The sequence below is a fragment of the Myripristis murdjan genome, chromosome 3, assembly GCF_902150065.1.
Source record: "Myripristis murdjan chromosome 3, fMyrMur1.1, whole genome shotgun sequence".
Lineage (NCBI taxonomy): Eukaryota > Metazoa > Chordata > Actinopteri > Holocentriformes > Holocentridae > Myripristis > Myripristis murdjan.
The window spans coordinates 23,208,860-23,227,220 of record NC_043982.1 but is presented as its reverse complement, the minus strand read 5'-3'; the positions used below and the strand labels follow the sequence as shown (position 1 = coordinate 23,227,220).

The 18,361-nt window shown below is 40.1% G+C and overlaps 1 protein-coding gene across 2 annotated transcripts; it reads left to right on the top strand.

Moving 5' to 3' along the window:
• Positions 1–834: 834 nt before the first annotated feature.
• Positions 835–10,138, top strand: scamp5b (secretory carrier membrane protein 5b). Of its 2 annotated transcripts, XM_030048308.1 has the most exons (8): positions 835–1,048; positions 1,671–1,733; positions 1,820–1,939; positions 5,313–5,469; positions 6,338–6,439; positions 8,182–8,299; positions 8,697–8,890; positions 8,923–10,138. In XM_030048308.1, the coding sequence occupies exons 2-7, from the start codon at positions 1,727–1,729 to the stop codon at positions 8,874–8,876; spliced, it is 684 nt and encodes a 227-aa protein (XP_029904168.1). In that variant the 5' UTR covers positions 835–1,048; positions 1,671–1,726; the 3' UTR covers positions 8,877–8,890; positions 8,923–10,138. The 2 variants fall into 2 exon arrangements, with proteins under 2 accessions (XP_029904168.1, XP_029904167.1); XM_030048307.1 differs by having other exon boundaries at positions 8,697–10,138.
• Positions 10,139–18,361: the final 8,223 nt, after the last annotated feature.

The following is an 18,361-nucleotide window of genomic DNA, read 5'->3' as shown; positions in this document are numbered from 1 at the left end:
CACAGTGAAACAGCAACCCCAGCTGGAGAGCTGGACTCAGCCAAATATTTAGGTCAAATAAATTAAGCTTCATTTTGACGCTGATACCAGGCATCAGTGTGCTGGACTTGAACCTACAAACCATGACACTCTACAATATGATCTTTATATGTTGGATTTGCACAATGTAATCCAGTCATCTACCTAAGGAAGAAAGTTAAAGAAAAAAAGTATTTTGACAATTCAAATCTTTGAAAAGTAACAGCCCGAATTAGAAATGATAAGGAGAAAGCCTGGATACATTGGGACAGCATTATTGCCACTGAGTAAACAAAAACACCTTGTAGTTGTTTCCCAGATAAACAGAATGGATGCAACCCTTTTCCTGAATACTGCTGGACACAAAAATAAGCCCAGCAGTGGAGGGAGCCAGCACAGGACAGCATGCCATCTAGCGCTGCGTTCAGTGCTGCACTTCCGGCTTCACTCTTGTGGCACCATCCAGTGTCCAAAAGAGAATAATACATTTTAATTTTGGGTAACCATGTTTGTTTCAGCAAAGCCGAATCTCCGGATGTTACAATTTGTTATAAATATAGCCAGCAGTGTATCCTGTTATCCCATGGGAAACCAGACCACCAGACTAGATCTCATTCAGCAGCTATTTTTAGACAGCCCAGCTCAGGCAGTGACTCCATTCAGCGAGACAAGGCTGGTGGTTTGCACTTACCCACACTGCTCTGTACTACCACCGCCGGCATCAGTTCAGCACCACGGACAGAGAGCCAAGCGGTGATTGGACCATGGATGCAGCGTCGAGGATTAGAGAAGTCTGCCTATTGGTCTGAGGCGAAGTGACAGCAGCTTTACGCACGATGACTGGCCGGTGGCGATGACAGCAAAGATTTGTTGCTCTGGTTGTATTCTGCGGAAGAAAGTGTCCTAATAGTCTGATTGCTCTCTTGAGGAGATCGCCTGATTGTCAGTCATATTCCATTTAACGCGTGCAATCGTGCAGTGGAGCCACAGTGCACGGCAATCCAAGAAGTACGGCTGCTTTCTGGAGGAGGTAAGCAGATTATGTTCCCAGCAGAATCCGTAATTCCTGGCCGTTATGGTGAGGTGTCTGTCAAACCAGCAAACTGGCTTCCAAGATAAACACTGCGAATACTGCTTACTTTGTCGAGTACTTAAGTGGGGCTAGATTGTTATCTGACTGAGACAAGCGCACACGCCTAAATGCAAAAATGCATGGAGAAGGGTGTTACCATTTTGCGGTGGTTAGACTCAAACCGGAAAGATGCAGTCGTTAAAACCCCAAAGAGCCACCACTGAGCCGATATGCCTGGCGGTCACACACACACACACACACACACACACACACACACACACACACACACACACACACACACACACACACACACACACACACACACACAAATCCCCCGGCAGAACGTGTCGACGTTAAGACCAGCCTCATGGCTCCACGTTTGCTGTTATGGCAGTTTGTGTTAGGACAAATACCTAATAAAGTGATAGATTTATTAGGTAGAGTGATAGATAATAGTGATAGATTTGACTGCCTTATCAAAGCAACTGGCAATAACCACATACACAAGGGGTTAGGTAGTCTGTAAGGGAGCATAAGTGTAGAAATAAGTCATAAACTATTTTTTTTTCTGACTGTGCAGCTTCAGGTGACTGAGAAAGAAATCAACCCAAAGAGCAAAATCAACATTTTGTCCACATGGCTGGTAAGCAATTCAGTAGACATTTACTGGAAAATACTGTCTCATTATTGATGTAAAATCTCTAAGTGTTATGCAATTACTTTTTGCAGAGCCCAACTTCCCTCCACTGCCTAAATTCATCCCACTGAAGCCATGCTTCTACCAGGACTTTGAAGAGATCCCTGAGCAGCACCGCAGCATGTGCAAGAAAATGTACAATCTGTGGATATGTGAGTGGCTAAAATGACTTGGTAGCCTATTCCATTAAGTTGCATATCTAAGGTAATCTAAGTTAATTTTTCTTTGTTAACCTATTATGCAAACCTTGTCCCATTCACAATAAACTGGATTTTTTTTTTTTTACATCCTTTAACTAAAGAGAGCCAGCAGGTGCATCCCACAGTGCTTTTTTTAAATACTCAACTCCAAAACAGCCCCATGACTGCGCTGCAAAACAGCAACACAGGCATGGTCAAAAATATTCAAAGTAGGCTAAAAAGATAATAATTCTGTATATTGTACTGACAGAGGATTTTACTATCATCCTCTTTGGGAATACATTCACATATATTAGAGTTGTTTTTAAAATCATTTGTTTTACAGGGCAATTGCTGATTACTGATTTGTGTCAATTAGATATTTTATGGGAACTTGTTCAGTGGGTGTATTTTAGTCCCCTACAGTGAGCAATAAAATGTATATGGGCCTTGTCATCATTCGCACCATAAATCAAGGGTTGAGTGGATCATTTTGCAACTTTATGTACTGAGAGCAGCCACTTTAAAAAAAAAAGCAGCTACTGGGTACTTAAGAATTAAAAGTTGTACAAATTACCGTACTCTGTTCTTTATAGTGAAGTGAAAGAATTATAGACTGATCTTTGTGCCAGTTTTACTGTATTTATCTGGACAATTGTGATGTATGATATTGCAGCCTTGACTAAACTAAAGACTAAACTATTCTTACAAATTCTTGGAAAATGGACTCGTTGAGTTGTTCCTCAGAACATTAGTGAGCTCAATGCTTACCTGCCATTACCAATATTCTGGCAGAATATAAAGAAAAGAGATGACGGCTGACATCTTGACCGATGGCTAACATCTTGAATGGTTTATTTGATAATGAGCCATAGTACTGATTGGACAGCTTTGTTTTGAATCCTGAATAGTTTAGCATTGAAATTAAAAGTGCGTCTACATGAATGTCTCAAAGCTAGAGGCAAGAAAACCAAGACTCCAGCCTTTAAGGTGCTGTAGAGAGACCTTACAATCATTTGAAAATCTCCAGATAAGTGCTGCAAGAAAAAATATATATATACATAACAGCAAAAAAGAAATTGCCACCACCTGAAAAAGGCCCAACACTGCACAATTTCCCTGCTGCATACCTGCAGTAGCGGTTTTAGGCACGGGCGAAGCGGGCAGCCGCCCGGGGCGGCATATTTTCATGTCACGTGGGGGGCGGCATGAGCGCAAAAAAAAAAAAAAAAAAAAAAAAAAAAATCATCCTCGCTGCAAAGCAGTTTTCTATTACCGTATTCATCTGAATATAAGACAATATTTTTTCCATTGAAAATGCCCTGAAAAAACGCCCTCGTCTAATATTGGGGTCTACACATGTATTGTGCTTGCATATAAACCAGTAGGTAGGCTCGCCTGATGCCGCAATTACCGGCGAATGGCCACATTGCGCAGTCAATAATCAACCATGTTGTCTGTGTCATTGTCCGTTGTGCTGCTGCAGTCGCGTATGAACAAAAGTTGATTTATAATGAGAGGATGGCAGTATGTGTGTGCTGCTCACCTGTCAGATCCGGCAGACCTGACCGGGTGGGCGCGGCACCTGTAAGCATCAAGCCGGTGCCGCGACCGGCCCGCCTGATGCCGACTGGTGGCTTTTTTTTTTTATGCAAACAAGATTTTGTCCATATAAAAAGTATTTTTCCAAAAAAGGTATTTGTGCAGGTGTTGGCGCGCCTGCTCTGGGAGGGGCGCGTGTAGCCGCCAGAGGGGCACCGGTAACGGCCATTATCGCTTGGAAGTTCTCGCTGCGGCTAGAACAGAAGGGCGCAAGGCAGTAATTTCGCCCAGGGCGGCAACATGGGCAGAACCGCCACTGCATACCTGAACCTCACTTCATCAATAGTCATCTATCATATTTTGGGATAACTTGTTTCCACTAAGGCTGACAATGGGGCGATATGGCCTTTACCGTGACACTGAATGATTAGAGAGCACTATTTTTTTGTCTCCATGCTAGTCTGTTTTGTTATATGTAGATTGCAGGCTCAATAAAGCACGGTTTTGCCAATTGATGTTTGTATGATACCCAACAAAAATTATGTAGTACTTATTATTCTGATTTAGCTTACATTTTAGCTAACCTCTTTTCTTTTGACAGACCTCCTCTCTTTTCTACAAATGATAAAGCAGGTATCCAAAGCCCAAATCTGCTTTTGACTGTTGATTCTCCTGTACTGCTCATTCCCACTGGAGCACTTTCCTGTATCTTTTTTTGCTTGTGTTTGCATTTTCCATTTCTCTGTCACAGTATGTGGGTATGGCATGCACATTGCTTGGTTGATGTAATCATCGGGGTCTCATTCAGTTTGTCCCGTTTGTATTTCAGTTGTTTGTGTATTGTGCAATATTTAGATTTTTTTTTTTTTTATTTAAACCAAAGTCATTCCCATCCTACTGCATGTATGGAAATCAATTACCAGTGGATTTTCTCTCATAAATTGTGCATTTTAGAGAGACTGAAACTGTGTTCCTTAATGGCTGTCTCACTGCAGCTGTGGTTGGGTTTATAACTCTGATGTAAAGTGCTCTGCATCTCTGCAATGGGCCAGAAATTGAAACTGATTGGCCTCCTTTGCCAAAGTGAAGAAAGCTGGAACTGAGGTGCTAACACAGCGCTCCAATTAGAACCAATGGCAACCCAAGTGGGAAGCCGTGTACATTTGTGATATTCCTGAGAATAAACTGAGAGGGACACAAGCAGAAAGGCTATTCAAGGAACACAATCTATGCGGGGAGTCAAGTATTGCTCTTATTGAACAGTATGCTTTCACAAGCTGGCTTCATTTATGCTTTCTAAACTTTGTTCTTTGCTGCATGATCAGAATACATGTATGTCTAAAGAGAAAAAGAAATGCCTGCACAGGGTATATTGCTGTCCTGTGCTTCAGTTTCACCCACATCGACTAGAACAACATTTCACTCAAACAAGGCTTCATTAGGTTATAGGATACTGCAAAACTTATATAGACCCATACATCATAGCATATTAGTTTAGATCCATGTGCAAGGGGCGGCCCTCCGTCTATGAATAGAGGTTTACAAAATGTTGTAGTCCTGAATGATTTGATTTGAAGACCACTGTGTCAGAAATAAAAAATACACAATATAAAAAACACAAAATTGAAATTTTTATGTTCATAAATCCAGGTCAGTTCTACACAGGAGAGTGTCCCAGTCTCTACCTCTGCATGAATGTGCATTCCAGTTCAGAGTATCTCAAAATGAATACAATGTGTCCACTTTCTTCATGTATATGTGCCAAATTTACATTTGTGTGCATCTGTGCTTTGTGGTCTCTCAGTGAACAGTGCTACACTTGCGGTGAATCTGATTGGCTGCTTTGCGTGGATGTTTGGTGGTGGTGGTGTGACCAACTTTGGCCTGGCTATCATCTGGCTGCTCATGTTCACTCCCTGCTCTTATGTCTGTTGGTTCAGGCCAATCTACAAGGCCTTCAAGTAAGTCAGCATTTCATGGCATTGTTTCGTTAAATGTAGCCACAGTAGTTTTCCTTGTAAACACACTTGGTTTTGTTTACAGTCAAAATTTCTCACAAAAAACTGCCCTTGACCCCTTTAGGCCAATAAATAATAAATATGTTGAGTGCATTTCCTATCTCAAAAGACATTTGCAAAGCCTTATTTTGGAATATTTGAAAGTTGTTTTGTTTATATTGATAATACGTCACCCCCATGAAAAGTGCTCACAAACTACATTGTGTACCTTTAAAGTTTTGTTGAAGTATTTCACAAATTACTGCTAGTTTCGAGTAGTAAAACATGAAATGCTGTGTTTGGAAAAACATAAGTAACAGCATTTTCTTTGCAAATTAGATGTAATTTGAAGTATTAACTCAATAGTATTACAGCAACATGTTGTAAAATAGTGTATAGGAACAGAATAATTGAATTTTATATTCTTAACATGGTTGCAGAGTGCTGTAGGTGTTAGTATTATAGCAGTGTATTATATCAATACATATCAGTAGCACTGGGTATCAGAGACAGTATATCTGCAGGACTCTACAATAAGTATTGTGTATGTGTCAAGTGCTGTAGCACTGGCCACAGACAGATTGCTTTTGGCTCCCACAGTTGACTGTAACACTTGTCCTGATTGTGCAGAGTGGTTCATATCAACCTGTAGGCTGAAATGCAGTCAAATCAAAGTTACTGTAACTTATTGAAATGAAATTGGTTATAATATACTTACACAATATTATAGCTCAAGCGATCATAAAAATATCTATATATGATTATATATATTATATATATGATTGTGTGTGTGTAAATGTTAATGCCCCCCCCCCACACCCTTTTTTTCCAGGAGTGACAGCTCCTTCAACTTCATGGCATTCTTTTTTGTGTTCATGGCCCAAGTTGGCATCAGCATCATCCAAAGCATAGGCATCCCTGGATGGGGAGTATGGTAAGAATGAGAGATCAAATGTGTCGTGAAGTGATTAACTCAAGTAGAATTATTTTTAAATCAGTTAAACCCCATTTAGACCTGGTTGTTTTGAGTGTCCTGAGCATCCAGATTATATCTAGATATGGTTTGTTCACATAAAAATGACAGTGTTCATGCACTCAAAACAGATAGAAATCTGAAAGCTCCAAATATGGTTTGAGACAAATATAATAGTATTTATGTAAGTGTCACTGGTCAAAATATTGAAAATAATCAAATCTGATGTTTGTTTGTTTGTTTGTTTGTTACGATACGCTTTGATACACTTACATAATTTTCTGAAAGATTTTAAAGGGACAGAGTGATTTTGGTGACATCTTGTGAGTGTTCCATTGACTTGAATTGAATTAATTGAACTGAAAACTGAAAGCATCAATCAATTACACAATATATGGCTCTGACTAGACAGAGAGTCTACAGTTTGCAAATGCTGGACAAAATGAATCAAAGATGTGATGAGAAAATTAGTTTGGCTTGACTCCAATAATTTAACAATATGTTAAATTATTATTATTATTATTATTATTATTATTATTATTTTAAAAATGTAAATTACTTATCAAACAGACCTAACAATTCAGCTACCAATGAATGAGCAGTGGTATGCATGTGATAACATAGATTGAAAAATAAGCCGAAGTGATACCTCTTCTCTGAATAGACAAGCTAAGCCAGTGTGCTGCTGTTAGCCAGTGAAAATAGACAGGAGTGGCAACTCTTCGCTTTGTTACACAATCCAGCACCTTCATGTCAGTGCGCTGCTGTAGCGCAGTGACAGTGACATGAGCAGAGTGCCAGACAGAACACACGATTTGAATGGGGCTTAATGCAGTGATACTTGCGGCTGAAAAATCGATACTTTCTGGGGAAACAAAATAAAGATATATATCGCAGAATCGATAAAATTGCTTAGCCTTATTCCCATCAACAAAGCTGTAGCGTGAGTTGAACAGAGAGATTAACTCCAGGATGACTGACTGTAAATACTTGCCAGGCCTCAGTACTTTTATGTTCAAAATAAAATGTACTAAATAAATAAGAACTTCTCTAAACTAAACAATAAACTAAAAAACTATCTATAACCCTAACATATGGAGAGGTACAGGTATTCAAGTGTGACTGAAGTCTCATTATCACTATAGTTGGAACACTGGTCAGTTTTTCCACAGTTTTATACAACAAAAAATAACATGTCAAAGGTCACTGTTACTCTATTAACACTTAAGAAAAAAAAACATTTATGTGAAGTGTTTTTAATGTGAGCAATGAATTCATGAAGTTCATATGTTCAAAAGACCTTTTTCACTGCTTTCTTTAACATGACAGTGATGGACCACCCGAAACTGCCCTCATATAAGTTTTATGATAACCACATTATTAGATTTTGAGAGGCTGTTAAAATGAATCGTCAAAAAGTCACCTTACTCATGTTGATAATCCCCAATTAATATTATGACAGCTGCCATTAAATTTATAAATGTCACACTTTAGAACTGGCTGTCTTTATGTATGGGCTATAAAACTTTTCCTGCGTTACTTAAAGTGCACAAAACTGTTGGCATTTAACATCCAGATGTTTAGTGCTGATTTTGTAATCAAGAACAACAGATGATCCAATAGTCATTAATCATCAAAATAATAATAATAACAATAATAATTTAAAAAATAATAATTTTGATGTTCATTTTTGCTTTTTTCAGTGGCTGGCTGGCTACCATCTCCTTCTTCAGCTATAACATTTTGATAGCTTTGATCATGTTGGTCCCAACAATCATGTTCACTGCTGTGGCCTCCTTGTCCTTCATTGCCCTCACTAAGGTAAGACAGGCCTCAGGCGTGTGTCTGTGGCCTTTGATACAGATGGTAATGCAAAGAGGTGGAAAGAGTTGTGGAACATTTCATCCAAGTGATTTTATTTCATCTGAAAATAAGCCTCTTTGTTACTTACCAGATACATGTTGTCTTCCTTTAGAATGTGTCCATCGCAAATATTGTCATGGGCTATTATAAATCAAAGTAATGTGATTGATTACACTTTACACTGCTCAAAAAGATGTAAAAATGCAGACTTGCATATAGTTATGTCATTTGATTAGAATATCTAGTAGCATAGTTCTACAGATCTGCCCAAAACAGCAAGTAGTAGTTGGTAAAAATGCCTTACTTTCCCTGTTGAGGGCTTGTGGATTATAACTTGATCTACTGTTGCCTGTAGATCCATAATTTCTACCGGGGCAGTGGTGGCAGCATGTCCAAAGCCCAGGAGGAATGGGCCACGGGAGCCTGGAAGAACCCTCATGTCCAGGCAGCAGCCCAGCAAGCCGCCATGGGAGCTGCTACCGGAGCCATGCAGGATCAGTACTCCAGCCCACAATACAACCCAAACCAGATGTAGCCTCCAAGAGAGAGGGAGAGAGAGGGAGAGAGAGAGAGATAGAGAGAGAGAGAGGTGTTGAAGAAATGAGGGAAAAGGTACATGCCAAAGCGTGAGCAGAGGGGTTCAGAGCTCATCATCTCCCACAAAAATTCAGAAATTTGAAACTTCCGGTGGTGTGATATCTATTGATGTCTAACTACAGTTTTAGCACCTGGGTATTTTAGCTGTCAGTTCAGTAAGACACACCTTGGCTAAACTGCTGTTACAAAGCAGTCTTTTTCAGTAAATTGATCATTGGACAAAAAACAATATTTGTGGGATGCTGGTGTTCGCCTTCCTTATGTTAGAGAGCATGCTACTTTTTGTAGTATTTTATATAATTTCTGTCTGGTAAGTTGAATGAAACTCTAGTGTTGGATGTATGTTATTTCAGTGGCTCCATTATGAGAGCTGTGTGCTGATTTAGTGTTTATGTTGATGATTAACTCCATTTCAAATAGTTTCTGCTACAGAAAGAAAGAATAGACAAACTAATACATTGTAACTTTTACCGTAACTGTTTTCTGGGTTAAAAAATAGTATTCATTTATATAAATTCTGTATCAATGCACTGTAGCATGGGTTACCATGAGTTTTTATGTCATGTTTAATTTAGTTTAACTTTTATTTCAAATGAAATTCTCAGGTAAACCAAATATGTGACAAGACTGGTTGCAATTTCTGCCCTTTTCCCTATCTAATTGCATTTAGAATTAAACTATGTGACTTCCATGTTCATTACATTTCTATGCAATGTATCACTTGTTGCACTTTAGTGTTGTGATATCAAGTGGAATTCTCTGTACTGCAGTAAGAAGTTTGACACAAAATTTAAATACAAGTAGAAAATCTCAATTTTGGACAATTTTTACTCTGAGCTGTTCCTCTCTCTGTGTTTAGCCTGAATCAGATTTTATGTGTGTAACATACGGATTAAATCAGGGTTTGTTTTTTGTACACCCCAAACTAAATGAACTTCATTAACAGGATACACTAGATAGAGAAATAAGTTATATCAAACAACAGAATTCATCTGTCTGATGCCATCAATAATCTCAGGAGGTTCTAGTTTGTTTATGTGTGTAAGAATTTTGTATACTGAATGTCATTTTAGCATATTCCCTTTTATAAAATTTTCTGTCAAATGTAGACAGTAGCAGACAACTCTCATGCAGTATGGCTATTTGACCACAGAGAGGCGCTGACGGTTTAATATGAAATAAAAAGTTCCCACATTTACAGATTACCTTCATTCATCCTTCACAGATGTCAGTCTGAATTTATGGAAGCCCCCTCTATTTCCCGTCTCTCTCCTTCTCTTTGTCTCTTACTCCCACTGTCTTGTCTCCCTTCCTCACTAATCACACTGAGTGAGAGGCTATGGAAGTAAAGCTTACTGCTCAACACCCAGTAATACCAACAATTGTTACCCATATCATCTTATTTTGCTGAGTATGCATGCTCTTTGCAACAACCTACTTTACATGCATGCCTTACACACACTGATATGCGGGAGTGGCACAGTATAAGCACAGTCTTCTGTCTGGAAGCTGCACTGGAGCAGGTGGGGGATTAAATGTCTTGCTCAAGGGTACCTCAGTGGTTGTTCATGAGGAATGCAGAGCATTACTCATTCACTTCCCAGGTTTCCAGGATTTTGAAACAGAAAAACATGTAGTTGTAACCCCGCTTCTATGGTGTTTTGGCTACTATCATCCCCATTTTTCAGTTGATCCCATATTCAGAAAGTAACATAAAAAAATACCCTCACTACTGTGTGTCTTGGTTAAAAGGAAAGTGTTTAAAATATGGTTTTATTTTGTGGTGTCATTACAGGTATAGTATGACACTCCCTCAGTGAGTGACAACAAATTGTACGTTCTTTTTTTTTTTAAAGTATTATTTGTGTTTTAACAGGTACAGATATTGTATATACAGTGTAATCTCCTCACAATAATATTCTCTCTGTATACTGAAACTGAGAACAAAGAACTAATGTTTTAAAGATCCCTGACTCCCCTGAGGACAGCTTTGGCCTTAAATTAATTTCTTTGATGCTTTTTGGATATGCTGTTCAAACAAAACCTGGAGCTAGAATGTTAACTTTCATGTTGATAGTTTACAAACTGTTTATTCTAAAATTATTCTGAAATCACTCAAGCAAGTTGTTTTCATAGCACCTATTCGTTTCGATTCATTTGAGTGTTTAGTTTGTTAAATTGGCCCCATTTAATCAAGACATTGTACTCAATCATTAAAATGTGATTTTAAATTGTTTCCAATACATTACACACAGCAAATGACACACAGCTACATTTAAAGACTGCTAAGATGGAGGGGGGTACAGGGTGAGGGGGATGGTGGTAGCTACAAGACTCTGTTTTTGCCTTTGGATGGCAGTATTGGTCCTCTGTGGCTCATGGATGAGACTTTCACTGACTCTCCACTGGGGGCACTATGTGACCTTTGTTTTTCGTCCTACTGATCTTTCCCATAAAGCCTGCACAAGAACACAAGACATCTAAGATAGTTATAGTGATTGAACTCCTACAGCCAGACTATGTTTACTTCCCTGTTTAGCAAATTTACTCTTGGTAAACTCAAACACACCCAGCACAATTTCACCCTCACCATTTTCTAAGAAGGTGCCTCATCACAGATTAGATTCAAAAGGCTCTTTAAATGGATTTATCTGAAAATGTCCCCTTCCCTGCTGTCTGCCCCTCCAAGAGTTGGGAGTGATAGAATTACTCTGTGGAGTTGAGGATGAAATTACACACTGATACAGGTACCCAGAGGACCCACCAGCAGCCTCCAACCAGCTCTATTATTGCCATAAGCATGAAAATCTCTTGTCGGCAGACAGGCAGTGACAGCAAAGGCTTATGCATTGAGGTAAATAGGACTGGTTGTCAGCCACAGAATCTACTCATTGATTCATAAATAACAAGACTGTACAGATGCAGCTTCCTGTTCTGCTGTGTTCTGTCCCCTTGTAGAGCATATGGAAACATCCGGATCCATGCATCCTATCAGGAGACGAGTGACACAGAAGGGAATATTTTTTCCCTGACTAAAAACAAATGGCACTGACCCTCGATAACAGCTCGAAAATCAGTTCTCTACTAAATGACATCTGGGTCTATGAGGAGGGGGTTATGGAGGCCTAGTGGTTAGTGTGGTTGTCCCTTAGGGCCGGTTTGATCTCATGTGTCACCATACCTGCTGAAGTGCCCTTGATCAAGGCACTTGGCCCTTACATACTTTGGGAAGCTGCGGTGGCTGGGTGAATGTGAATGTACATCAGGGGTGGAAAAGAGAATTTATCCCAGACAGGATCAATAGAATAAAAAAGACAAGAAAAGGGACTACCATTGATGCTGTATTTAGAGCCACAAAGAATTCTCTAAGCCAGTAAACACAGTTTCTCCCTGATCAGTCAGGCTGAGGAAGAAAAATGTGTGTTTTAAAGTGGGGTGGTGGTGGTGGTGGGGTGGGGTGGGGGGGTTGCAAGGTCCACATAAAGGGCACTGTATGACCTAATGTTGACTGAGCACAGAGGGCCTTTATGTTTTCTTCTCAGAAAAAAAATGAAAAGCGACTGCCCTTTCATGCTATAAAACACACATATTGCTGTTTATACAAATGCGCACTACAGATACAGAGGCATGCAGACACACAGGTGTGCATTTATGCACATATGAGCAGACAAATACACATACACACACTCATGGACCCAGAGTTGTGTTCCCACTGTGGGATTACTCAGACATCCTGTGGGCGGGTTGCACCAAGACTGAGGAGAGGAGGGCTACAGAGGGGTCTGCTCTCCTATTACCATATGTTTTGGTGATTCACAAGGATAAGGTACAGCTAACTAAGTAGCCATTCACTGTAGTTTCTTTTTTACTGATATCTATTTATTTTTATCTTTCCTGTGTTCTTGTGTGACTCTGTTTTTTGCTTTTCTGTGTTGCTGTGATTTTATGTTGGATCAAATCAGATCATATCACACCATATGCCTGCTGCATTACAAAGTCTTTAATTCTGGCCTGTTTATTGTTTCTCAACAAAGGGGACAAGTTGGCATAGCTAACCGTGCAACATGCTGGGAAGAGTACAAAAAGTTGTTTGGACTGAGTTCACTGGTGACATAAAGAGGCATAGTTTGGACTGGAAATGTAGTGACAGTGAGTCACTCAGCTCTGCCCCTTTGAATTTGTATCTCTATCTTTGTAGCAAATGGGATTGTGAATGAGAGAGCTATGAAGAAAAATGCATGGATAAAAAAAATGCTCATAATAATGCGCAAAGTTGTCCATCTACATTGTTTCAGAGTGACTATGGCATATCACAACCCTTAGAGCTAATAGACACTATAGGGCCTCAAGATCCTATTTTTGTCAAATGACTGATGGCATTATAAGATGTCATTAGTGGCACAATAGGAGCAAACATCAAAGGATTTCACTGAGAACATCAAAAGTTCTCTGGGGCTTGTCTCAGGAGTTAGGCTTGTTGGGAACAGATTTATCTCCTGTATGGCAGTAAGCAGCAAAGGATATTTCAAATGTGGTAAAGGGAGATGCCAGGCGATTATCTTGCACCAGAGCTGTTCTCCTAAACTTGCTTGATTTCATTGAATATAACTTAATATTCTATTACTGTATAATAAAATCTTTTGCTCCAACCACCCAGGCTAAAATACAGGCACTAAGTTTAGGGCTATTCTAAGAGACTTTAAAAAGGATGTTAGGAATATTCCAGCATTGTACAGCTTTGTGTTATACAAGTAAGTGTTGGCTTGCAATCGCAGCTACCCCTTGACATTTGGTGTTCACATAAATGAATACACAAATCAGCTGTTCCCAAAATCTACAGGCATCATGCGGCAAAAATTCCCATCCTAGCTAATCTTCACATGTAGAGCATGTGAGGAATCGGAGCAGCCAGCCAGCTACTAAGGAGGGGTCACCCAGCTGTCTGGAGCAGGGCCATGTTAGTCAGCTACGGCGAGGGTGTGCTGCTGCCACCAGCCTGTGAAATCACCGATCTGATGATGGGAGTCGTCCCCTTGACAGCAAAGGAAACGGTGACAGTGGAGGTTGGAGAATGACTCTGGTGAAATATGGGCCTGTCGAAAGAGAGAGAGGCTGAGCACAGTGGTGCAGGGCCGTCGCTCCCCGTGGCTGACTTCATCATTGGCACTCCCCATGGAGGCAGTGGGTGGGGGTTGGAGGGTGGGGAGCTGGTGGCAGCCCGATTAAAGCTGGGAGCCTATCTTCCCTGCACAAGATCTACTCATTTGTTCGAATTGCCTGGGACTATAAACACGAATATCCCAACTTCAATTTTTGCCTTTCAAGGAACGGGAGCCTTAATGAGAATTTATTGCCCTGTTGTTGCAACCGTGTGGACTCCCAGGGATGCTGGGGGAGTTGTCCATTAACATATTCCTTAAAATTCATGATTGGAGAAAGTGAGGGTACCAAGTTGTAAGAAACAACACTTCATTTGCAGCAGTCACCAAAGTCGGGCCAGATGTTTTGGTGATGAGGCAGGAGGTATTTAAACTGTCAGGTAGCGCACTCGAGTGTGTCTTGAGTCGACAATGCAAGCTGCTTCTCTATCTCGTATACCGCCCATTGCTTTCGATGTGAAGCATCAACACAAAAAGTGAGATGTTTGTAAACTAAGATATATATACGGTGGAGTCGGCTCTGCATAAATTGCGCACAGGATGAGCTATTATCAAAACAAATGAGCCAGCAACTGCAGCTGCATGTAAATCAGGACACTGTTTTTCCCTTCACTATTCAAATGTCTTCAGCCATTTCTATCTCACAGCCAATGGTTTCTCATCTGCCCCTATTCTTTCCTTACAAAGCCAGCTTCTCCTCTTACCTTTTCCATGCAGCAATGTGTTTATCCCTACGGAAATGAAGATTTCTTCACATCTTTATTCATTTAATTAGGTTGCAAAGCAGAGCTACAGCCAGAAGATGAATTACCTGTGGCCTTGATATTGTGCCACAGAATCTCGATGCAGTAGGCTCTGCAGAAATTAGACCTCAAATCTGGAGGTGGGCTTTTTGGCAATGTCTGCTCACAGACTAGTCCCTCTTCTCTCTTTCCGCTAAATTCAATTATCCTCACATAAACCTGCCGAAGAGTAGAATAGAAGTCTCAAGTCATGTATTTGAGTCTTGTCTTATTCCAAGCCAGCTGGTCAAATTAGGGTGGAGTGGCTTGGGTCTTTGAATGCAGTTAGTCTTTTTATTGATCTAGGGGAAAGTCAAACTAATGTACTTCAGATCTTTGTACCTCAGCTGGTCCAAGAGTATTGATACAGTAAGCACACTGGCCAAGAAGAATTTATGTCTTCAGCAACACAAACATGTATTTTGCATGTTAAGATGAAAATGATGAAAAATGACTGAGGAAAAAGTTCAGACTTTGAAATGAAGATATATGCCCTTAAAAGAAGACAGTGTATTTCATGCATTACTCACACTAGTATGGATTAAAACTTGAACTTAGAACCAGTGTGATATATGATTCTACTACTCATCGTGCCAAATCAAAAGTGCTGTCTTAATTTGGATGAAGGACTGAAGGTATTTCTGCCAGCTCTGTTTGGCATTTAAAGATGAGCCTTTATTTTATCTAGGAAAGTTAACTAAGAGCACATTCTTGGGCAGAGCAATTGTCTTGGGGAGGAGCTGAACAGGAAAGGGAGAGTTACACAATGACACATATTCACACTTGGGAGCTGCCCAATGCTACAACAGTCCCTCATTGTTGTCCAGCAGTTGTGGGCAGTGCCTTGCTCGAGGGCAGCTTGGTATTAGAAGTAAAATGATGAAGCTGAATAATCTCAGTCGAGTAAGGGCAGTGTCAGATGCTACTATGCTGATTCTTATTTTCTCCTGTCTCCACTTTCTTACCCATACTGTCAAGGTGCATATTTATAGTCAGTAGTGCTAAACAGATGCTTGTGGGGAGCACTAGTTCTGGTTCCTGCTGCTAATACAGTAAGTGACTAATCAAAAACCCATTTGAAGTGTGTCATTCTTTTAATTAAAGTCTAATTTTTTACTTTGTTGTTGTTGCTGGTGGTGGGATTGTGCAACAGTGTGCCATTTTCATTACAAATAACAAGAAAATTAAGTCAGCACTGTAAAGAGGCTCCTGCTAGACGTGGGATTGCTGCCTCCACCCTACTGAGGAATACAAAGCCTCATTTGAGCCTTGTGTTCCTTAACCACTTGCATGAGAATTCACAGAAACAAAAACACGGGCATGTTTTTACACACACACACACACACACACACACACACACACATACACACACACACACACACACACACACACACACACACACACACACACACACAAATCCCCCGGCAGAACGTGTCGACGTTAAGACCAGCCTCATGGCTCCACGTTTGCTGTTATGGCAGTTTGTGTTAGGAGTCATATGAGCTTGGACTATGGCTACACTGTTCACTTTTCCTTTTAGTGGTAGAGGCAAGACAGCCTTTCACCCCCACCCGGATTAGAAAACTAATATGTAATTCACTTCATTACATTGTGTCTTCATCACTCAATCTGTCTAGCCTCCTGAAGCTTTCTTTCTAAGAAGATTTCTTTCGCACATGCAATCACAAGTTCATTACCAAACAGACATACTCTCACAGACAGACACATGCAAGCTCAGACTACAGCACTTACACAAAAGAACTCACTGTGGCACAAGTCTGTGAACAAGCGAATTAGTGTGAACCGCCTGAACAAACAGCCCATACCAAGAGGAAGTCCCATCAGAGGGGTCAGGGTTATGTTGGGATAGAATACAAGAGTGAGAGCTGGGTATCAAAACAACCTGAGATATGGAATTTTTTTCCCCCTCTGGAGACGGAAAATATTTGCAAGAGGAATGTCTATTTTTTCCAACAACTGAAGCTGCCTGACTAACTAAATCATAATTTTATAATCCCTGAAAACTAGAAATATAAGTCACAATTCATACCTGAGATAAACAAATCCAATACTTTTTGCTGATGGTATTAACAAAAGGGACACATATGAAACTGTTTTGAGGTCACCCCTCTCTGATTTTATGATTTGTGCTTTGGGGCTGTCACAGCTCAAACCCCAGGCACAAACATAATGGATGCTTTTGAAATTATATTCTGCTGTATTAGCACAAGGGAAGCAGAGGCTAGACTGCCACACAGGCAGTCAGATGGACTTAGAATCTGGGTAGCATTGATCTTCTAGAGAGTGAGTCTTTGAAACATCCTCAAACACTTTCAATCAGCTTCCTTGCCTCTGATTTACTGTTTATGTGTGTTTTATATCTTATGTTTTGTGCATACACCATACAGGTCTCTGTTTCCCTCCCCGTTCATTTTCTTCCATCCAGTTCTTTAAAAGGACTGAATCAACTTTTTTGTTTAGCAAATCCTTATATAATATTGTCTACTAAAGCAGGTTATATCTTCAAACCCTTAAAATATTACCTCAGAGTGTGCACTTTTTGTTCACATTCTGATGCCTTTTTGTTAACAGTGACTGCAGATAATCTTATCTTTTAGATGATCATGTGAAGTCTATAGTTACTCCAGAGATAAATGTTGTTAATTTGCCTACACTTCTATCTCTACAAGGTAGTGTGGTGCATTATAACAACATTTCCAGTCCATGTTGATACTGAGGCCTGGGGCAGAATATTTGAAAAATAGTTACCATTATTTACGAGGGAGGTGCCAACATGTTGCATGGTTGAGAACAAGACTAAAGACTCTAATTAGATCACCTCCATCCTGATAAAGAAAATCAGCATTTTTTTATTTTTTTTTGTGCAGTGCTATGGTTGGTGCTGCATAAAGCTGCATGTAATTATGATACTGTCTGACATCTTTGAAACAACTTTCCTTGTATAATTGTAATCCAAAAGTGTGTCAAAATCTTTATTTTCTTTGTTTGGTAAGTAACAGTTCCCTCAGTTGCTGAGAAATGAATTCCCATTTAAATTAGGCCCTATGTTGCCTCAGCTGTATGTTTGATTAGGTATTATGAAATAATTCACTTGAACTCCCAACTCCCAACTACCCCATCTCCAATTATCTCCATTGTCATATCCATCAGTAGTATGGGTGGCTTGTGAGGTCATTTCCAAATGAAAAGGCACTGACCCACGTCTGTGACATATCTACCACAGCCATCAAGAGCAACATGCCTCGACTCTGGATTAGAGTTGATGTGAACCCATGTGGCAGTCCCTGTTACCCGATGCTGGGTGGCAGAAACTGTCAGACTTGGTCCAGCACTATGGAATCACCCCCTCACTTTCATCTTTACCTGGTGCAACAAACTGAGGCCCTAATCCTTTAATCAAAGCTACGCTAATTGTCAGCAGTTACTGTGTGGTTGTTAGGTTGATCGGGCCTGTAATGACA

Excerpts from the sequence above, each read along its gene's own strand:
- scamp5b (XM_030048308.1), top strand. Across the intron at positions 5,470-6,337 it reads CCAATCTACAAGGCCTTCAA|GAGTGACAGCTCCTTCAACT; the intron begins GTAAGTCAGCAT and ends CTTTTTTTCCAG. Across the intron at positions 8,300-8,696 it reads CCTTCATTGCCCTCACTAAG|ATCCATAATTTCTACCGGGG; the intron begins GTAAGACAGGCC and ends TGTTGCCTGTAG.